Source organism: Sylvia atricapilla, chromosome 3, assembly GCF_009819655.1.
Source record: "Sylvia atricapilla isolate bSylAtr1 chromosome 3, bSylAtr1.pri, whole genome shotgun sequence".
NCBI classification, from domain to species: Eukaryota; Metazoa; Chordata; class Aves; order Passeriformes; family Sylviidae; genus Sylvia; species Sylvia atricapilla.
Window position 1 is genome coordinate 94,906,603 of NC_089142.1, and position 23,176 is coordinate 94,929,778.

Consider the following 23,176-nt stretch of genomic DNA (forward strand, 5'->3'; position numbering starts at 1 on the left):
AACTTTCTCCATGTGGCGAAATGCAAGGCTGCTTGTGGAAGAAAAACATTGAGTGTTGATCCCCTTTTCTTCTAAATACATACAAAATTTGCAACATTACCTGTCTCACAGGATGAGAACAAATTTCACAGATACAAAAGTCCTCAAATTATCCAGAGACACAAGCTCCCTATTGCTAGCATAGATCAAGCTCAGAACAAAGTCTTATTCAAAAATACACTTTATTTACAAGACATTCAAACTTCATTTTGATAAAAATATAGCTGTACCTAAAACCTTAGGTAATTTCTCACTAATGGTTAATAAAACCGCAGTGAGATTCAGCAATCATGGAAATTACATTTTGGCACATTAAATCACATAAGGAACAGAACAACTGGAGGAAACTTTTAAGCAACACAGCTCCATAAATGTAACAATCTTCTGCAGTGACAGCCTCACATCAAGGTATCACTGTTCAAATAAAGTATTTAACATAGAAAGTGCTTCCACTGTACAGCAAAGCAGTAGAACTTACAGGAATGTTCACAGCTTTTGAATTATCTTTTACCAAGCACTCCCCCAAGATGTTAATGAATGGCTCATGAACCCTCCTGATTTCATTATATGTTCCCAGGTTTAGAAGTCCACCTATCTTAAGAAGCTGATTCAGGTAGAGAGTTTATAAAGAATTTAATTATACATAGACACAGGTGTTCATATTCTCAGGGTGATTACTTAGATAACACTTCTACACAGACTACGGGACACAAAATAGTCCTCAGAGCAGCTCACATCAAGTCATCCATAGAAATTGGTTAGTGAACATCTCTTTGGGAAAAATTCTGGTGCTGGCATATTCTCTCAAAGTTCAGAATAAAAGGGAGTATTCAGGAAATTAAGCATTATAATCAGGAATGGGAGAGGGAAAGAATAGGAAGAAATAAGGGATGTCAAAAACTGGCCTGCAATGGTAAGGTATGTCACACAGCAAAACCAGAAAGTGGGCGTATTTTAACAGAATAGAGTGCAAAATTAAACCAGTGCATAAAAAGGTATCTTTTAAACTGTATTACTGGTAGATCACCATGACCAGGCAATCAAAACCTCATGCTTTTATTGAAGAGGCAACCAGAAAAAAACACTAAGAGGGAACAAATACACTTGCACTGTGAGTCAAGGTAAGTATTGTAAAGAAGACAAGGAAAAGGAAGTCAGCTGAAAACTGGCAAAACAAAGGCAATATTCCTGAAAACAGTAGCAGTTTTCTTAATAATGAAGAGTAAAGGCAACACCTGCATTTAGAGGGTTCCAGAAGAAAAAAATCAAATTGGCACTTCTGGCACCTGTGAAAAGGTGACAAAGAATTGATTCCCTTTAAGAAAAGGCACACAGCTGATGAAGGCCCTTAAACTGATACTGAAAGCAAAAGCAATTTAACTTATTCCAGGTTTCACTTTTACTGCAGAACGATCTGGCAAGCCTAGCAAAGGTTTCATCATCATCCTACTAGGTCACATGTAGGACTGGATATGAATCACATCGACAGGAGCTGGACAAGCAGTTGAAAATCACACATAATTTAAGCAGATTTTCTTTGCCACCAGCAGCAATAGCCAGAAGGGACAATCGTTGCAAAAGAACCCAAAAACCAGGAGAGACAATCATAAGGCAGTACTTGAAGAGGACAGAGCAGCACAATCAGCCTGCCTTTGTCTGGGAGGAAAACAAAGTAATTCAGCTAAAGAGGTCAGAACAGAGCTTTTATGACAGTGCAATAGATCACAAAACTGAATTTCAAACAAATGCCCAGAGATAAGGGCTAACAGGGAAATATTCTGTATCTCAAAACGAGGGAAGCCTGCTTCAACAGAATTAGAAGAATGCCAAGAACTGAAGGGAAATAGGCCAATACAAAATACACACAGATTGGAATGAAGTCTCCCACAGAAGTAGAGAGGGGATACACAGTACAGGAAGAAAGTATTTTGATACTCAAATGAGGGCAAAGATGCTGGTCAGAAACCTTAGTTGAATACCCTGAAAGTCCCAAAAAAAGGGAAGGTTTATCTCATAAATAACATAGCTCTGTTTGTTTTGCTTGCTTAAGTAATAAAGCCAGATTAAAATCTGTCATTATTATCTGTCAAAATCTACGAAGATTTCTATAATCCCTGGTATTTTCCCGTTTATTCACAGACAGCAACAACAGTACATTCAACCAGACAAGAGAAAATAAAGTTTAAGAATATTATTTCATTGTATTTTCAGGTTACAACACTTTTTAAAAAGTTTTAAAAAAATACATAGCCATGGTTTTAACACTGGAGGAATAGAAATTGTCCATTTTGACAAATGCCCCAACATCACACATACTCGTTTTCTTTAATCCCAGAGTAAGTACTGCCATTCCAGTTTTCAACCATTTAATAAAATATGTATATATATATACATATACATATATATCAAATTACCTGATTTAAGATACAAATAAGTATGCAAAACCATGAAAGGGTGCTTGTTTTAGAGGATATCTTGGAAGAAAGCTCTCCCATAGACTGCTGTTATTTTGGGAGACTGCTGCTGCAGTTCTCAAAAACACAATAAATATACTTGTTATTTACATCTAAGCATCATCATAGATGAAAATACAGAGGGGAAAAAAAAAAGAGAAGAAAGGGCTGTCTTACTTCATGGCATATGCTTTTAAAAGACAGAGCAGTACTTACAAGGTTTCCTGATTTACAAAAACTTGTGCAATAACTGCCAAGGAAGACCCTGCTGCTGCCAATCGAATCAAAGAGCCTGGAAGATCAAGCTCTTAATTATCAAATAGGTAAATTTATATGATACAAACTTACAATGAAATGGTATAAAATATCTTAATTCATTAAAAAAAAATCTGTTTTAAAGAGGTAATTATAATTCTAGAAATGTTCTATTTAGACTGAAATCAGTGCTTCAGTATATACTACATTTCAAGCACTAAAATACCCTTCTGTGTGTTTTAATATCATTGAATTATTGCAGTCATCTTTATTAATAAGGAGTTGGCTGCTTTTTAGCCATTCTTACAAGGAGGTCCTGGTATTTTCCCAGCCCAAGCTGAAAATCAATTTGCCCTTTCTGTTAAGGTGTCACTGAGGTAAAGACACCACTATTTTACAGAGGTATCCCTCTGAAAAAATGGATAAAATAGCCTGACCAGGCCACACAGACCATTGAAAGGCTGCTTTTGCCAGCAAAATATATTTGGGATCTTCTGGATCTGACCCACATAGCCAGGGAGACCAAGCACTAGACTCAGTGTGGATTGAGTAGTGGGTTTCTCCTCCCAGAAACTTGCAGAACATGTGTGACTGAAAACCAGCACTGGTGACAGGGCACATCACCTTGTTTTCCTTAGAGCACCCTTGCATAACTTCAGAAAGAGCAAGCAGCCAAAAGATACTGAACTGCTTCACTAAATACACTTTGAAATACACCTTTGGGCAGGGGGAAGAGGGCCAGGGCAGAGGGTAGGGTTCAAGGCATCATAACCTTTAAAACCAGCCAACAAGAAAGGATTGAGACTAAACCAGGAAAGATTTCCCGGTTTAATTTTTTTAAAGCTCCCTCTAAGTGATAATACTGCATACAAAGACTTCAAAGGTGCTTCCTTAATTAATACGATATTAAAATATGCCTTAATAATAGAATTGCAGAATTTCAACTGTTTGTAATAAACTGTAGCTTATTTATTCAGCATGAGTAATGACAGACTCAGTGTTAAAGATAATGCAATCATCCTGCACAATGATGAAGTAAGACCAGGACTCTCAGAACTTGTGTTGTCAGGAAAAGGATAGTAAGAATTTTAAGACCGAGTTGTACAATCATAACAATGAAAAAGGTAAAAGTTAATTGGATGACTGCCTGCATTTCCATTTTCTAGAATCAGTACAGACAACATTAGCAGGTACTTGTTTGCTTTCATGACAAGCAGTCTATTCCTTAGCACACTCATCTGTGATTAGGCTGGGACTCCAGTATTACTCATAGAGACGCAAGACCAGCTTTTGCTCTGTCCCTAAATACAGGAGTCAATCAAGAAAATAACACAAGTCAAAAATTCCTGAGTGCTTCCCCTTAGACACTCTTAATTTCATTCACAAACTCCACTGGCCAGAACTGTTACTGTTAAAAATGAACTGTCCATGAAAAATTGGGGTTTAAGGACCAGTAAAGCATCTCTACTAAAGTCCTTTATAAATATACAGTACTTCAGTCCAGTACAATCATTAACTGGCCACAGGTCTTTCAAGAAACAGCTCACTCCAGCAGGAAAGGTCAGAGGTTCTTTCCCAGTGCTACTGGCCATGAACTGCAAACATCAGTGCAGACAGAGAGCAATACACCCCATCCACTCTAACAGTAGGAATTTAGCCTTAGTTTGGTAAGGAACTGGGTAAGGCTGCATCACAAAAATCACACAAACACAACAGCCTTGGTGGAAATCTTAACCCTTAGTTCAGGTACAAGGGGGGGTTAGGTGTATTTTGGTTTACAGCTAAAGCACAGAAATCTTTTTGCCACACCAACTTCAGCTACAACCACCGAGGCCCCCCTTCCCAGCCAGGATATGTTTGCTCCAGGAGAACGCGACACAGAGCAAAGCAAATTGCCTAAAGTCGTGTAGCACCCGAGTGGAATTTGTCATCAGACACATCACAATTTTTCACGCTCTCCTCTGCCACTGGGTCCTCCATAGGGATTTCAACGTCACTTTTCCTTGAACACACATTGTCTTTGTGCTGTGCAGAGGGGGAGCTTCCACTTTTCTCCATGTAGCCATTCGTTTCAGCCCGGGGGAGCTCCCTCTGGCTGCAGCACAAATGAGAGTCACAGGCTTTTGAGATGCAGGGTGAGCTGCACAGTAGCTGTGAGGTCTTGTCGTCAACATACTCGGGCTGGATGGTCACAGAATGCACTCCTGCCTCGTGGAAAATCTTCCGCATTTTGTGAGCAGCATCTTGGTAATCAGAAGGGGTTTGGCACTTGACATGAAGAGTGGCAATGTTCTTCCCGCTTGCAAGCTCCCAGACATGCACCTCGTGGAGGCTGCTGACCCCTGGTACACGAGCTAGTCTGTCAGCTGGAAGACAATAAGGGAAAGGTATTAGGGGCTTTAGTGCACTGGCTAATTATCACTCGTCTCACTGGCACTCTATCCAAAAGCAGAAGTGTCAAAACTATCATTTTAGAAGAGATGTACTTGTGTACAATGTGTCTACTCCCAGCTGCCCTCAGTTCAGCCTCCAGGGAATGAACATGGCACCCTTACTTTTGAATTCACCAATCCCTCAGGCTCCCTAATGGCAATTTACCAGCTGTTCACAGAGGAAATATTACAGCAACAGTTCCTCCATCAAGATCCCACATCTTCTGGTTTCTCAGACTCCTGAGCATGAGGGAATTCCAGAAATACCCAGTGTTACCCCACAATTAAACAGTGTGAACAGCACCTAAGAGCTACAAAGTTAACCAACCAAAATGGAAATTTCTAATATGTTTTGGAAGCTTTTCAGAAGCCACCCTTTCAGAAGGGTTGGAAAAGATTGTAACTCAAAGTTGTTTCTTTCACAAATAACCCACACAAAGCATTAACAGCTCAAGACCTGGTATTTTTGATGTATTGTTGGAGTACCACATTCTCAAAATGCATGCTTTAACTAATCCAGAGAGATTTGAATCATGTTGCTAGGACACAGGCATGTGACTATTTCTCACAGTTCTTGAGAATTTAGAGCTATTATGAGTAAATAATCCAAACATGTCATTCTACAAATAACATATGCATTGAAACACACAGTTAAAATTAACAGCACTTCAACAACAAATTTGACTTACTCAGTAGTTGCATATCAACACCTTTGGGGACCATCTGCAACAAAATAGTTGAGGTCTCCTTTATAAGTGGGAATGCAGAAGACAAGATGATGAACACCATAACTATTGTCAGGCTTGGATCAATGTAGCACTGCCAGTTACATGGAGCATTCCCCAGAGGATGTACATAGAAGATAGAAGCAGTAACTACCACGACCACTGATCCAAGTGCATCTCCCATAACATGCAAAAGAACACCTGAAACAAATAGCACAATTTCCATTAGTGGGGTGGGTTTTGGGTTTTTTTTTGCTTTGTTTTGGTTTTTTCTACAGGGAGGTGTAATGCTGCGTTTTTCAAGTATGTTCCACTTGACATGAAGAATGCAATATTCCAGCCATGAATATCCTAACTAAAGTTTTCAATAACAGCTTTTGGAAAAAGCAGCAAGGGAAATACTGACTCTGAAGAACTGCTGTTTGAGTGGGATGCATTATTAAGCACGTAGGATATGCTAGCGACTGCTATCCAACTGCAAAGCCATGGTAACACAAAATGTGCTTGCTTAAATGCATGAAGATTATTAGCACATCCCGGCACATTAAATCCAAATTAAAAATTGATGACTAAATCTATCCATTCTACCCTAGAAGCTGAGTGCTGCAGACCACCCCAATAACAGTTATCTTCACCCCACCGGTTTCTGTAACACTGCTGAAATCTGATAAACTGCCTAAGGGAAATCTAAGATGGCTCCAAATACCCTCAGATGCCAATTTTTAGATCAAACTTGGTTACCAGTCATATGGAACCTCGTTCCATCAATACTACTAGTCTTCAGACCTGCCAAAAATCAGAATCTGGTTCCAGAGTCAGTTACATGGTTTAATGCCTCGACTACTCTGAGAGGAATGCTGGGTACTTCTTTTTACACCTTATAAAGGTGGTTTATACAAAGGCAAAGACACAAAACAGGCTCTTAGAGTAACATATTTAGCTTCTCTATAACTACAATGACCAAAGCAGTCTTCTTGCTAGAGTTACAAAACTCCAAGCAGTGCCTTTTTCTTCTTTTTCACTACTCTACATAAACTTCCCTCTTCCCATCACTGCTCAAACATGATCCAGTTTTGTTATTTTTTACTGTTCTGACTCATATTTTATTGCAGAAAATAAATCCCATGCCTGAATTCAGAACATCTCTCTCTATAGGAAGTGAATTTCTTTGTCAATACTTTTTGTCTGGGAGCTGTGAGAGAAGAAATTGAACCACCTCTTTTTAACAACCCTATCACACACACTTTTAAGTGAGAAGCAGTAAAAGGCTACCCCCAAAACTCACTAACAACACAGCAAAGAGTTTTGATGATGCTGGATACTGGACTAGCCCTAGAACTCTGCCTATGCTGCTGTTTCTTGCCAGCTCTGTACATGCACCTTGATCTGTGTGAGAAATGAAGGCTACGATCTCTGGAATTCCTCCAAAGCACTTGGGTCAGATAAGAAAGTACAAGCTCCTGGTGAGTCCAGCTCTTTATGCTGGAGTCAGGCATGTTCTGCCCCATTTGGCAGACTACCACAGGGTTTTACTCCTCCTAACAGTGTTGTAGTGTTTCCTTTTCATTTACAAATAGTCCTGATTCAGCATGGGCTATCAGCTGTTGCACTAACAAGAGGGACGGGCAGGATGCAGTTGCATTGCCCAGGCAACTAACAAGAGGGCACAGCTTATAAAGAACAGGAAAATGCTTCAGAAAGTCTTCTTTAGAGTTAAGGAAAAAAAACAAAACAAACAAACAAACAAAAAAAACCCTAACTATGTCAGAATTTTGATGAATTAGTAATTGAAAATACAGGATTTGGAAAAATGTTTACTTTACATTCTTAACGTCATTAATATGTAATCCTGGTAATGCATCACAGAATTAGGGCTCAGACAGAAATGCATCCATTTCCCTGTAAAATCCCAAAAGCTATGATTATAAGCTGGAATGAAAGAAGAATCTTTACTAAATGAAGTCAGTATGGTAAGACCATAGGTAGCAGTTTCCAACAGCTTGCATTCCAAAGTCTAACTGAACTACTCTGCATATGCTCAAGCAGTAAAAGGAATAATTTCACACTACAATAATCAATCCTGCCACGTAGAATTTGTGGGTCCCTGTTCCTACCAGTTATAAAATCAAGAAAGCCATTCCTCTACCAATCAATTTTGTCCAGCCATGTTTTTCAGGAAGGCTCCAGTTCCACAACAAAAGAATTTTTTGCCAAGTGACTATGAAGTAAGTACAGCTTGTAACAAACTTAAAAGGAAAAGTATGGATTGAATCAGACTTTCAAAGACACATATCTTTATGACTACAGAAGCAAGGAATGTTTATAAAGACACTAAGAACAGATTTTGCAAAGGTGACATACTAATGTATGAAATTTTTAAAAATTTCATTTTAAAAATCAAAGATGATATGCATTTTAAAATAACTGTCACAAAATTCCTTACCCTTCAGACATTTCTTGAAAGCTTCCAGCATCTTTATGCCTAAGCATGGTGATTCAGGCAAGCAAGGCCTTCTCTAAAGTAATTGGTTCCTTACCCTTCTCTTCTCCATTCCCTGAGTGTGACAGTTTGCTTATCCTGAGCCAATCATCTTACCACTATAATGCCATAATATCCAGTGACACCAGCTTCTAGACACTCAAGCAAGTGTTGTGGCTCTAGCACATGGTTTGATTTTCCAAAGCATCTTCCCCTACAGATGAATTTATGTAGCTCTGCAAACACTTTTGAAAGCCAGACACACACAAAACACCCCCAGTGAAGCCAAGGACCTGGCTGCTACACTGACCTTTCAAGCTGGATTCATGCAAAACCAACTCACACAACTTTGGGGGAATACCAGCTGCTGATCAGTGACCATAAGAAACCTGAAACTACTGTTCTGATGGAGGCTTCTGATAGTCCTTTCCTTGGGAACAACTCAGTATTTCATCTCCTCAAAGACATTTGCTTTTGGCTCTGCTCAGAGTAGGTACATAAATGTGTATGCATAGAAACGCTTGCATGGACAGGGATAGACATGTGGGTAATTTATTCCTAGCAGTAGCTTAATGTTTCACTCCACAGATTCCCAGAGACCTGCCAAATTACAACCGTAGGAAGGGGTGATCCTGTCACACACTCACAGGGATGGGTTCACACCTGTGAAAGCACCATGCTGAGGCACCAGTTTCAGAACCCTTTTACTTATGCTGACAACAAAACATTATCAACCTGGGGGTTTAGGAGGATTTCTGTTTTCTGCCCAAAAGCATTTTAAGGTTGAAAACTGCTCAACTATTACATCAGCGACACCCAAAGATGCGTCTCATAGCTACCTGTGTCACCTTCCTGTAAAGCCTCTAATGACTTAAGAGCTTATTGCAACAGGGTTTGTGTCCTTTCCAAATGTTCAGCTGCACTCTTCTAAGAATTAAAATCAAAACGTGAGCACACTCAAAGCCAAATCAGCATGACACTATTTTGTTACTACTTATGCTATTCCATAAAATCAAAATATTTCTGCTAGAGAAAACTGCATCCAATTACACGGAAGATTCCGTTTCATACTGATATTTGTGGGTATGTATGTAAATCTGAAATGGAAATCATAAAGCGTCTGAAGTTAATTTAACACTAGCAATATACTCCCTATGCCATACCTCTTATGTTCAAGGCTTCAGACTTTTTCTCTTTTTTCGTCTCAGACCCCTCTTCAGGGCACTTTTGGTCATTTGGTGAATCACCTGCATTCAAAGAAGAAACGCTGTGTTGTGTATAAGTTCTACAAACAGAAAAAACATCAACCTTCTCAAAACCAACTTACTTCAAAGATGACAAGAAGAAAAACAAAAACAAGCCAAAACATTTCCCGTGCAGCTCCCTGGACAACGCCTCCTGCCCCCCTCCCGAGGGGACACCCAGCAGCCCGGGGTAAAGTACAAGGTGAAAGATGCAGCGGGCGCCTGAGTGAGTTTAGTGAAACCCCCCGGGGCCCACGGGTGGCCTCGGAGCTCTGAAAGGGTGCAGAGGATTGGGCCAACAGCTCGGCGGGTCCCGAGGGAAAACGAGGGGGAGAGAGGGGATGGGGAAGGGTACGAGGGATGCCGAAGGGAGGGAGGGGTGGAGAGAGATGCGGGACACGAGGGGAAGGCGAAGCGCAGCCGAAAGGCACCTGCTTCATCCTCCTGGCCGTCCGGGGTGCCACCGGGCACGGCCCGCAGCGCGGCAGCCGCGGGGGGACGGGGGGAGCGGCGTCGCCTGCGGCAGCAGGCGCCCCAGTCCTGGAAGACGAGGAGCCCCACGACGTTGACGGCGAGGCCGAGGGTGCCGACGATGAGCACCAGCTGGGCGTCGTCTATGGGCTCGGGCCGGGCGAGGCGGAGGATGGAGTCCACGAGGATGGTGAAGCAGAGGGCGGTGAGGAAGACGGCGTTGCTGAGCGCTCCCACCGCCTCGGCGCGGCTGTAGCCGTAGGTGGCGCGGGGACCGCGGCTGCTGCGGCGGGCGATGCGCCCGGTGGTGAGCCCCACGCAGAGGGAGATGAGGTCCGAGAGCATGTTGAAGGAGTCTGAGATCAGCGCGATGGAGTTGCCCAGGTATCCGGACACCAGCTCGGCCACGAAGAAGCCGACGGTGAGCACCAGCATGAAGATGAGGCGGCACGTCTTGCCCGAGTACCGCCCCATGGCGGCCGTGCGCTGCCGGCCGGTAACGCTCCGCGCCAGCGCCGCCGCCCGCCCGCCGCAATAAGTGGCGCCGGCCCGGCCCGGCCCGCACCGCCCCGCCCGGGGGCACCGCCCCGCCCGTCCCGCCCCGGCCACCGCCGGCCCCGAGCAGCGGAATCAACCAGCCCTGGAATAAAGAGCGCATAGATGGGCCGCGGGGAGGCGCGGAGCCGGCGCGGCGGCGGGGGAAGGGCCCTCCCGGGCAGGCACAGCTACCCAAGGCTGTCCTGCCTGCGCTCCTGCCATCCCGAGACGGTGAGATTCCAGCGACGGATCCAATAATCACCGACCTTTGGTGCTTTATTGGCGACGAAAGTGCCAAACCGAAGGACAGAGTGCCATCTACTGAGCCAGCTCGTTTCCAGCCACCAACCTTTAAAAGGGTGTGTCAAAAAGCCAAGCGAATCCTGAGCTGCATCCAAAGCAGCGTGGCCAGAAGGTTGAAGGTGATTCTCCTCTGCTCTGGTGAGACCCCACCTGCAGTATTGCATTCAGATCTGGGGACCCCAACATAAGAAGAACGTGGAGCTGTTGGACCAAGGCCAGAGGAGGCCACAAATTTGATAAGAGGACTGGGGCCTGTGAAGACACCTTCACTTCACCTATGAAGACAGGCTGAGAATGCTGGGGCTGTTCATTGTGCACAAGATTGTGGAGAGACCTCATAGCAGCCTTCCAGTATCTGAAGTGGGGCTTTAGGGAAGCCAGAGAGGGGCTCTTCATCAGGAATGGTAGTTATAGAACAAGGAGTAATGGCTACAAACAGAAAGAGGCAAATTTAGGGTGGTAAGATACTGGCACAGGTTGCCCAGGGAGGTTGTGGATGCCCCATCCCTGTCAGTGTTCAAGACCAGGTTGGATGGGGCCCTGAGAAACCTGGTCTATTGACAGGTCTCCCTGCCCATGGCAGGATCTTCAAGGTCCATTCCAACTCTTAACATTTCATGATTCTATGAAAATAGTACTTTAGTGTTCACAAATCTGTCACTATCATACAAGAAAAATAATTGCATGCACTTTTTAACCTACAGGATACTCTACAAGAACCAAGATATGGTAGTAAACCTCTAGCTTTTATTTGTAGATGTTTTGTTGCTTTTGTTCTTAGTTGTTGCAAAAATGACAACCCCACTCACAAACAGAAAAAAGAGAGGTGGACTACTGATGCATTGTTTCAAATTGAGCAACTAAAGGAGCTGCTGTGAAATCAAGTCATCCTCAACTATGGAGTTCTCAGTATCAGAACTGGGCCCAAAAATAATAAATAAAATATGTAAGACCTAGAGAAAATCACATCCTTAAAATGTTATCCTGTGAGAGTTTGGAGAATTTCAGCTATGCCAGAGGCAAACCAGTGCCGAGGTACCACTTCAGCAGCTACAATTCGCACTGAAGTGCCACATCACACGTTTCACCATGCTTGACAAAGCACCCATTGCTGTCAGATTTTAAACCAGCAAAGCCAGGGAACACTATCTTGTCCCACCTACCTAAAGCAGTGCTCTCCACAACCAGAAATTCCTTAAGGACCTCAGGAATTTCCCCTTTGTACTCACTCTGAAGCCATTGCTTTGATACTGCTGTTGATTGAGCCCTTCCTTGAATACATCTTTTAAATGAGGCTTCTCCATTTCACCGAATTCTGTGCACAGAATCCAAGATGTGTAGTTACCTCAGGAGTGGACTTGAGTAGCCTTTCAGGGGATAGTCTCCCCAGCAAGGAATTAACACACAACTCCCAATTAGGCAGAGACTCACACATTCAATATCCTGCAATATGCAAATTCACAAATGCATAAAAATAAATGTATTGAAATGAACCTTACCATAAAAATAAACAAACACAGCTGTGGGAGAGGGTAGAATAACATTCATCAACACACATTTCAGCTCTAGTATTACAACTACTGACATAGGATAGGAGATGCTTAATGGTTGTGCCAAATCAAAAGCACATAGGTAGAAAAATATGAGTTACAGGAAGTTTAATACTCAGATATCGTTTTTAAAATGACAGACTATATCTTCTGTACTATGATTAATTATAGAAAACTCTGCCCCTCTGGCATTTCACTGACAATCAAAAAAAAAAAAAAAAAAAAGACAGCTCTCTGAAGCCCAGCTAATTGCACCTTCCTAGAACTGACAGGAATTTCCAGTGGCTTTTATTTTAGGAAGACATAATACAGTAGCTGAAACATCCTTAATCCTCCTGTGAAAAATATTCGTCAACCCTCTTTGAAAAACAAGGAAGTTTCATAGCCTTGAACTTACTTCAAAACATAAAAATATCACAGTTATTTTGAAGAAATAGTGTAAGAAATATTGTTTTCAGCAAATAAGGCTGTGATATGTCCTCTGACATGGAGCACAATTACAGCTGACTCTCTGAAGGTGTGAGAAACTGTTTGTGTTCAGAACCTCAGCTCTGACACTGGATCTGCTGATCCACTGATTATTCCTTCTGTCAAGCTCACACATCTCCATCTGCTTGTCACAGAAGAGCCACACACCGACACAGGAACAGAGCAGTGTCTGCTGGGTCAGACCACAGATTCGTGTCTGGACTCTTTCCAGTTCCCATCTACACCTTTGGGAGATGAGGGAACCAAACCTGCAGTCTTCAAAACACAGGGCAGATACAGAGGAACAGGACATAAACTGATACATGAGTAAAGAGGAACAGCAAAAGTCCTGATTGTCTCCTTTATCCTTTCCCTATATGGTCTCACATTTTATTCACTTTTCTCTTCTGAATATTTAGCACATATTCTTATGGAACTGATCATTCACTCCTGCTTTCTGTTTCTCATCTTCCATCACAGCTTAAGCTGGCTGGCAACTCTGCCACACAGCAGCTTGCTCTCTCCCACCCCCAGGAGGACAGGGAGGAGAATCAGAAAAAAAAAAATTAAAAACCATATGGGTTGAGATAAGAACAGTTTAATAATTGAAACAAAGTAAAAAAACAACACCCCCCCCCCCCAAAAAAAAAAAAAAACCAACAAAAAACCAAAGAACAAACCAACAAAAAACAAAAAAAAAACCACCCACAAAACCAAACCAAACCGAAAAGAAACCAAAGAAACAAGTGATGCAAAACAAATGCTCACCATCCTCTGCCCGATGCCCAGCTGATCCCCCGGCAGTGATCAATGACTCCTGGCCAGCTCCTCTCAGCTCATGTTCTGAGAATGACTCTGTGGTTTGGAATATCCCTTTGACCAATTCAGGTCTTCCCTGTTCTGGCTGTGCTCCCTCTCAGCTTCTTGTGCAGGTCCTCACTGGCAGAGCATGGAAAACTGAAAAGTCTTTGACTTGGAGTAAGCACTACTCAGCAGTGACTAAAGCATCAGAGTGCTATCAATATTTTCCTCATGCTGAATCCAAGATACAGTGCTGTACCAGTTTCTATGAAGAAAATGAACTCTCCCAGACAAGACCAGGACATATTCTGACCAGCTCTTCATCCATGGAAGGGCCTTTCCCTTTGCACTAAGGCTGCTTAGAAGCCGCTTGGACATCCAAGCTTTTACTTTTCCCATTATGCATCCAAATCCTCTCTGTCCCTCTTTATCCAGGTGCCACAATCACCTAAAGACAAACGACTGCCAGGTAAGCAAAGTTACCCTAATCATTCTCATTCAATGAGTTGTTGCTTTCAATAGCAAAAATAATTAATTCAGGCGAATCTTCAGAATATCTTTTGTGTTATCCCTGTAGCTCTTTTACATTTTGATCTCCTTCCACACAGTCCAAAAGAAAGCCATGATCCTGAACACAGGAGTCACTGACCCCATTACCAGTTTTCACTCAGGCTCTTCCTCCTTTCTGGCACCTCCATTCTGCCTGCACAAAGCCACCTGCAGTATCAGAACATGTGGTCTCAAATGCTTTTAGAAAGGAACCACATGTATGATTGCTCTGCAGTGTGCTTGGCATCTGTGTGTGTCTTACACTGGCTGTAGACATTCAACAGTAGAATGTTATGATTTCACCTATTCATCCTGTCCTGAGATGGCATGAGCAAGCTACATATTATTAAACAAAAAAGCAGCCTGAATGTCCCAGGTTCTCCATTTCTGACTATGCTGAGTTGGAACAAGTTCTTATGAGATACAGAAAAGGAGGTCCAGCACCTTAGTTTTCTAAATTATTTGCCAACTTTTGTTTCAGCTACCACGCTGCTGGAAAAGCTGCAGTTTCCTCATCCTAATCAAGAACAGAAATTAGAAAAATTCTTCAGAAGTTCTAAAACTATTACAAATTTACCTTCTGAACCCTAAAGATGCAAAGCACTCCTGTAAGCTTCAAGATCTCTGTGTACCAAGCTTTCAAAGTACTCAACATAAGAATTTTTAACACTTAGCTGTTGGCAGCCAAGAGGCTGTCCCCACCTGTGGCCATAAGCGGATGCTTAGGTAACAGAAAAGCAGGGTAAGTATATATTATACTTTCCTTTAATACTCTTTTATGCTTCGAGTGTTTTCAGCCCAAGTGAGTTTCTGAGTTAGCTATCTGTATCTAGTAGCCCTCAATGGATTTTTCTTTCATGTCCTAGTCCAGCCTCTCACTCAGCAATGCAGACTTCAACATTAATTGGAAACAAGCTCCACACATGACCTCTCATGGTGTGAAGAACCATAGGATAGTTTAATTTGGAATCTCCCTGCCACAGGAAGAGACATGGGCAGGTTGCTCAAAGCCCCATACAACCTGGCCAGGAGCACTTCCAAGGATAGGGCGGTCACAGCTTCTCTGGGCAATGTACTCCAGTGTCTCACCACCCTCAGAGTAAAGAATTTCTTCCCAATACCTCATCTAAACCTACCCTCTGCCAGTCTGAAGCCATTCCCCCTTGTGCTGTCACTACCTGCTCTTGTAAAAAGTCCCTCTCCTGCTCTCTCGTGGGCTACTTTAGATAATGGAAGGTGCCTTAAGGTCCCCCCAGAGCCTTCCCTTCTCCAGGCTGAACAACCTCAGCTCTCTCAGCCTATTGCCTTTTTCTCATTGTTTTGAATCTGAATCCTGCTAGTTACACTTAACTGGTTCTTGTTTCAGAAGACAGGACAAACGTTCAATGGCTACTGATCTTCCCTACTCCACTCTTGGTTTTGCAGATGTGTGCCACATCTTCCTTAAGTTATTATTTTTCAAGGTGGCAGGTGAAAATCTACTTAATTACTTGCAGAGAAGCCATCACCAGCCATTGAAAGCAGAATATCTCTGTAATTATGAATTATGACAACAATAACAACAGTAATGATGGCAATTTTCTTCTACTGTTGAATGAAAATAATGTCACTCATAGTCTCGTGCTTCTGTAGAATTTGGATACAAAGAGAATCATAAAAATAAGGAACTACTAGAATTACAATTAAGAGAGATCACTCTTCACTCTGCCTATCAAAGTCCTGTCAGACTAATTTTTAACCCATCATAAAAAATTGTTTACAATGACATTTCAGGAATCACCTGGAAGAAACTAAAGAATGAAAAAAGCCAACGCCCACACTCTGCTGTACGTAATGAAGAAGTTATGCCTCTTTAAGGCTGTGGGGAGGAAAATAGTATGTTTGTACTCAAAAGTTGAGGCTGATCCTGGGCACATGACATTTAAAGGCAGCATCCCTAGCCTGAAATGCAATAGGTGGCTGTGAGAGGGCCTTTAACTTCTTTTCAAGAAGACCTGGTGACAGCCTTGACTGTGGAATCATGGACCAAATTCATAGCAAATATAATGGAAACCATGTGGCTTCTGCCACAGATAAATTCAACCACAGAATGAAGAACAAAATAAACACCAGCCAACAGACCTAGTTGTGGAAAGTGGTTTGTTCTTCATTCCTTGCTCATTTTATTTGTGTCTCCCTCTCACACCCGGAAGAGGAAAATGGGGTCTCTTGGCATAGACTGTAAGGTGGAATGGCTGGTTAGCTTCAGTCAGCTTCAGTCCAGGGAGCAGAAGCCTAGACCAGCAAGACTTTGGTAGTCCGGGGGAAAGCTTTATCAGTGTCCTTGGCAGAGTACAGAGGTGAACGTTCCTGGATTTTTAATCAGAGCTGTGACTTCTTGTCATAGTCCTGAAACTGTCCTGGGGAGAAACTCTACTGGAATTTGGCCTGAGAATGTATTTTTTTATGCTCTCCTTAATTTCACTTGAATGTACTGGTGGGTCAATCTGAATGACGAGCCTGTGGGATTATTTAATTCCTAGGCTTGAATGTCTTCTTTTTGTTTTATTTTTTTCCTATTTTAACATGGTTGTTCAGAAAATCACCATTCTCTGCACTTAATACCCAGCATATAAAAGCTTTTTGCATACTTTAGTACATATCCAGTCAGTCTCTGCTCAATTACCTGGATAAAACTTCCTGAAATATTTCAAATACTTCACTTTTTAAAAAGGTGTTGTTCCGTTATGTTTCTCATATAAATGTATGTGTGTGTATTTATGTACATATGACTTTCTCCTGGTAGCATAGCACATAAAGAAAGCCACTAGTTTTGTCACTGTAAATTGCATTGAGTCCTATTGTAAAAGCTTCATTTTCTATATCAGCAGCATTTCTAGACTGAAACTGATACCAGACTTACGTCTGTGTCAAACTGTCTGCAGAACATCCAAATAAAACAATTGCAGTTAACATATACAACATGTCAGCCTTAAAAAACCCCATTGTATTGAAACTATTTATGACTTTGAACTCAGTTATCTCAGAGTCCTTTTATTTCCTTACAGCTCACTCCAGATACTGTGATGTAATTCAGAGGCTGTCAATGCCCTTACTAAGAAACTGGTTCAAGGCTGAGAGCAAATGCAGGTACCCAAAGTTCAGCAGCACTAGCACTGTTGGAATCTAGGTTCAGAGAGTTTAATCTCACCTTTATGCTGTTGCATAAACCATCCAGGGATGCTTTGATTGCTTTACTCAGAGACGTCACTTTTTCATTCTGCACTTGCCATTTTGGACCCAACGTAGCCCAAAACCATTTGCTTTTACTCACTTTGATGCACATTTTTCTCATTGACAACCAATCCTCAGATTATCTTCTGAAGTTTCTTTGAGGAGCACTCAAAGTTCTGTAGACAATTTAGTGAAGGACATTGCTAAATAAACTTTCATATAGTCTCTTCCCTGTTCTTTTTAGAGACTGTGTATTAGAGCTCCACGGAATATAAATTAACACAAATCTGGTTACCTTTGCATTGGCTGCTCAGAAAAGATTTGGAAAATTTTGGTGAGGACTATTTGCCACACTGTTAAACTAAAGAAGATCTTCAGATAAATATGTGTTCAGTCTTAGGCATTTGATAAACACTTAAAAATACTTTGAGAGTGTCCCTTGGCCTTTTTATTCCATTCGAGAGGAATACATCCAGCAAAGCCATAAAATTGAAATATTTTGCTACAGTAGGCTCTGCTTACCTGCATGCCAACACATTAAGACCTCTGGGATTTATGGAAATAAATACATAAAGCATACATTTATGCATAATGTTTAAGAGTTGGACATCACAGTGCACTACAGAGGCAACATGAATCCTGAGGATGAGGATGCACTGTGTGACAGAGCTGTCTTTTGGCAAACTCTGGTGCTGTGAATTCTACAATCATCTGTACGAATGCAGCCAGGGGATGAATTGGTATGAAGGGTTTACTGAAGGGTTGGTGCTTTCAGGGAAAAATAAAATCAACCTGTTGAAAACACACTCAAAAGAGAGGAAGCACAGAACAATGCTAATCTTGAGGAAAGGATTTTAGGTTTTTCAGGTGTGAAAAGCAGAGTAAGACAGAGGTTTGTTGTTCCAGGTATTGCGCTCAGAGTTCCTTCTAATTCCTTAAAAAGGTCTCTGAGTCATCACCTAGCAAAGTGTCACAATTTCAGCAGTGCATTTAAGAAAGCAAGCTATTCCAACCAGAGAACTTATTTTTCTCTTTTAAATGGGGTTAAATTGAGTAATCATGAAATTTGTCAGACTGACTACCTAAGAAACTGAAATCCTTTGTTCTGCAACTTTTAATTCTCAGGCCATTTTTGCCACCTGCAGTACCCATTTTTGCAATTGTTGAATCAGAGAGCACAGCTATAAATACAATTGTTTTTTGATACCTGCACATTTCAGCTCACCAGGCCTCTACTGGAAAGGTCTGTGACATTAAGATACAGATTAAGCAGCCATTTATTCACTTATTTTGTTCTGTAAATGTTCTCACTTCCCCTGGGATCAACATGTTTGCATCAACAGATGTGAATGTTTAGTTCAGAATATTACAGCAACAAAGTCTTCCCAAATCACCCAGCCAAAAAAGGTGAGTGCCTCTCTATGTTCACAGGTCTGCCCCCAAATGTCTCCTGTTTAGAAAGCCTGGAAAAAAGATTTACCTTGCAGCAAGCCTCAGAATAAACAAACTCACTCTGCATGGGTCTGGAAGGAGAAAGAAGGTATGTTTTCCTTTTGTGTGACTGCTAGCTTGCTTTCCAGCTCTCATCTGAGAGGCAGGCTGCTGGTGCACCCTGAAAGAGGAGAATCAAGATCCAGCAGTGATGCTACACCAAAAGCTCACATACCTGCTCAGTTGCACAAACAGGGACATTAAAAGTAAAAGGCACTTGGCTGCTAACACAGACAGAACATGTTTTATTTAATGAGCCATGTAAACACCACAAGATCTGTCATGAGAAGATGAGAGACTGTTTCTCCCAGTCTGAGACATTTTATGGGTGGCTCAGTGTCAGGTGGGTTGGACTGGGTGACATCTTTATTTCCTACTTCCCTCCCCACCTCACTGTACAGATCACAAGACGACAGAAGAAATGTTTTCTCCAGGTTAAACCTTTATTTATTTTCTCAAGGCAGACAAGACAGAATTACTATAATCAGACCAATGAGGTGCTTTTCAAACTGTGGTTCCTGTAACAGTTTAAAGCTGTGTATAAATGAGTAGAAGAGACAATTGCACTGACCTACATGGACGAGAGCAATTTGGTCTCTGTGTGCAGTAAAACAGGCTTCTGTATTTTTATGACTGACTTTAAGGTCTATGGCCAGTATTAAAACTGTCTGGTATTTATTATGAGAGCATGATGTTTTTTATTTTCATCTGTTTGCTACTTAACCCTGTTTTTCATCTTTGTGCTTGAACTTTCTGCATAAGATACATGACCTCAAAAGTGTCAGAAAACCCTGGTTGAAGGTGCTATGTCATTTTCAACAGCAACAGCAAGAAAAGTGTTCTGTGAATTCCAACTTCTGGGAAAAGCTTCTTAGGGAAGCTTTAATATTTCTGTGTTTTAACAAGTATTTCCTTGATTTTACACCAAAGCACTAACTAGCCCGTGATGTTGTTTGCTATGGATGGCCCAGTTGGCTCAAGCTCCTCTACATAGCACTTCCTTTAGAGAGTATAGAAATACTTTTATACCTGTAGTGGTTGGCCTGGGCCAGCACCAAAAGAAAGAAGAAAGAAGAGGGGCATGTCCTCCCTGTTCTCTTGCTGACCTCTCCTCTTAGTCCTGACTTGGTGTGGGTAACTGCATTTGTCTGAATCAAGTGCATGAATGGACCTAGAGGACAGAGACCTTAATTCAACCTGGTGGGAAGAGAGGTGTTTGCAGCTGGACAGCTGTAATTTGAACAACTGAGAGAGAGGGGCAAAGGGGAATGGCAGCAGGTGAAGATTCAGGGAATAGGAGACAGAGCAAAAGGGTAGCAAAACCCAGAAAAAATGAAGGGTGAGGGATTGAAGAGTTAGGGGTGAGAAGCAAAACAAACCTAGAAAATGGATGGAGGAAATTGGCTCTGTCTGGGTAAGTAGGGATGGTAACTTGGAAAAAACACATTTATATTCACTCAACAAGAATATTCCTACTAAGATGAGAACTTGGGGAGTGGATGTTGCAATGAGTTAAATGAGTACAGCTGTAGAACAAGGGAAAAAATGGAGAGCTGATTTGGCACCTGTAAAAACCTCCCTCAGAGTCCACTGGGCTCATTATAGAAACATCTCACTCTGCCCCCACTGTCAGCAGCATCCAGGAATCCCACCACGTGATTTTTCCATCCCTGATGGTGGGAATTGTAACAAAGCAATGAGAACTGCTGCCTGTGGTGATTAACTGAGACACTAATACAAATGCAAGAATTTGCTTGAGTAGATTCAGGTGCTCCCATTCCCCTCTGCACACATAGTTCAGCACTAGAGGATGGACCTGCTCTCTTCAATTTTTGCTTTGGTTTTTTCAAAGTGGTGCAAACAAGAGAGGAGAAGGTGGTTTAAATCCATTCCCTACCTGGGGAACAGAGATGTGAAGGCAATTGTCCCCTTTCCCTAGAATGCTTAAGAGGTAGAGAGCTACTCCACAAACCTTTACCTTCCAGCAAACCATCACTGATGTCAGGAGCCCACCCAGGTGTCTTCAAAGGTGTTGCCTGTGGGCAGCTGGACAGCCCCAGCAGCACTCAGAGACCATGTCCATCTGATTGAATTTCTGCTAGTGGTGCTGACACACTAGAAAATTCACCTTGTCTTCCAGCGCCAGGAAAGAGCATATTTTCCTCATATGCAGGATGAAAAGAGGCAGAGAGATGGAATCCCTCTTTTTTCATGGTTTTTTTTTTTTAATATACCCTTAAAATATACATAAAATGTGCTAGTATACTTTTCAAACTACAGCTATCTGTTCTTTATTTTGAAAGAGATGTAATAAAGATCCCACTCAGGTTGAATATAGACAGGATTAGAGGAAACAAATGGGAAATTTTACCTGAGTGGGAATTGCAAAATTAAGTCCAGAAGAAAAGAGCATTCCTTCTACTCTAATAAAACACCATTATCTTGCCTGTAGGCATTATTGGAAGGAAAGAAGTTTCACTGTACCAGAAACATAGAGACAAAACCACCAGCAAATCTACACGCTATATTTATGGAATAATTAAAAATTCATCCCTGGCTCATGCAACTTAAATTCAGTTGAAAACAAAGTTGAGTTGCCAGGTCTTTGGACATGAGTCTGTTGGAGGAAGAGGGATGGATGTGTTGTCCCAGAAAATTATTAGGAACAGGATCCTGGAAATTCAGTGAGATCATCCTTTAGCTACACAATTGCCATTAATTTCAGTTAATTCCTTTGTAAGTGCAATGTATATCCTCCTCCCTGACTTCTCTCAGAAGCACAAATTCAGAAGCTGCCGTCCAAGAAGTCATTATAAATAGAGACTTTGTCAGGAATTGATGACAGTTTCCAGCACAAAAGCCAATCAAATACCCCAGAAAATTACATATCACCAGAAATCCAGACTAAGAGCAACTTCAGTTTTTAACAGGCAGGCATATAAACAAGAAGGCACCAAAATCAGTTATGCATCTGACTTTAATGTTAAACTGCAACGAAGTTAAAGCTTCAATATGATATGGAGACAACTTTAATAATGAACAGAAATATTTTCCAATTTAAAAGTCCATCAGAAAATGCATTAAACACTCTAACACAAACTAACAAGTTTTTAATTTCTAGTTCCAAAGCCCTGTCCAACCTGAAATTCAAACATAAGACTTACCTCACCTAGAGCAGGACGTAATAGCACTTGCTTTTTCAGCCAGACTCTCAGCTTCTCCCCCAACACATCCAGTTAACACTTTGCAAATATCTGGCTCCTATCTCAACTGAAACATTTCTAGTTTTAAGAAATACCTTTGTATGTGTACACAAAAACATTCAGAGAGAGAAAAAGAACTCACGTGTATCATACATCAAATAAATTGCGATAGTTTTTCCAGGAATAAAAATATCCGTCCCTGTCTCTCTTCCCAAATGCAGAAATTTTAAAAATCCTACGCTAAGAAAAATAAACTGAAAGGCCAAAACTCTATGCACTGAAGAGAACCTCCTGCAGAATATTTATGTGGCCAAGTATGCCTGTTTCTCCTCTGCATGCTCTCCCAAGCACGGGCAAACAAATTTCACTGTAGTCACAGGTTTTTCAGTCAGCATCCAAATATTTTCACAACATATTCCCAAATCAGGAAAGGGCGAAACTCTCCTTTTGCACTTACCTATTCTTTTGTCTCCTGCAAACAGTGAACACTGCTCTAAAGATAATCATATCTCTGATAAAAATTACAGCACAATTACTAAATTATTGAGAGGTCGAGATTGGGGATAACTGATATTTCAGCATTAGGCATTTCATAACAAGTATCTCCTTAGGTTGGTAGCACACTTTGTCCTGTGTTTGGCCAGCCAGTGGATTAGGGAGGAAATTTCCCTTGCAGATCACTGTACGCTTTGGAAAGACAGCACTTAAACTGCTTGCCTGTGACTTACTGCTAAACACCTGTGGCGACAGCTGGAAACATGCACAAGCTCAGGCATAAAATCCGTCACCTTTGCTAACAAAAGAGTGAGGAAAATAGCATATTCCTCGCCCATCCCAGAGAAGCAGTAAACAGTCTCTACAACCGAGCAGAATTGCCCAGGGGCAGAGCAGCCGCACGAGGTTATTTACCTGTTTCGGCGTCTCTGGGGGGTGCATGACAATAGCAGCACTCCATGAAGATAA

General features: G+C 41.7%; 1 protein-coding gene across 1 annotated transcript; it reads right to left on the minus strand.

Moving 5' to 3' along the window:
• Positions 1-204: 204 nt before the first annotated feature.
• SLC30A10 (solute carrier family 30 member 10) lies at positions 205-10,612 on the minus strand. Its single transcript, XM_066316224.1, has 4 exons — positions 10,059-10,612; positions 9,547-9,630; positions 5,869-6,105; positions 205-5,113 (listed from the first exon to the last, which is right to left on the minus strand). The coding sequence occupies exons 1-4, from the start codon at positions 10,570-10,572 to the stop codon at positions 4,644-4,646; spliced, it is 1,305 nt and encodes a 434-aa protein (XP_066172321.1). The 5' UTR covers positions 10,573-10,612; the 3' UTR covers positions 205-4,643.
• Positions 10,613-23,176: the final 12,564 nt, after the last annotated feature.

Bases quoted from the DNA above. Each gene is read 5' to 3' on its own strand.
- SLC30A10 (XM_066316224.1), bottom strand. From the start codon at position 10,572: ATGGGGCGGTACTCGGGCAAGACGTGCCGCCTCATCTTCATGCTGGTG. The intron at 6,106-9,546 runs GTATGGCATAGG...TATTTGTTTCAG, and splicing joins TGAAGCCTTGAACATAAGAG to GTGTTCTTTTGCATGTTATG. The intron at 5,114-5,868 runs GTAAGTCAAATT...ATTGTCTTCCAG, and splicing joins TGTTGATATGCAACTACTGA to CTGACAGACTAGCTCGTGTA.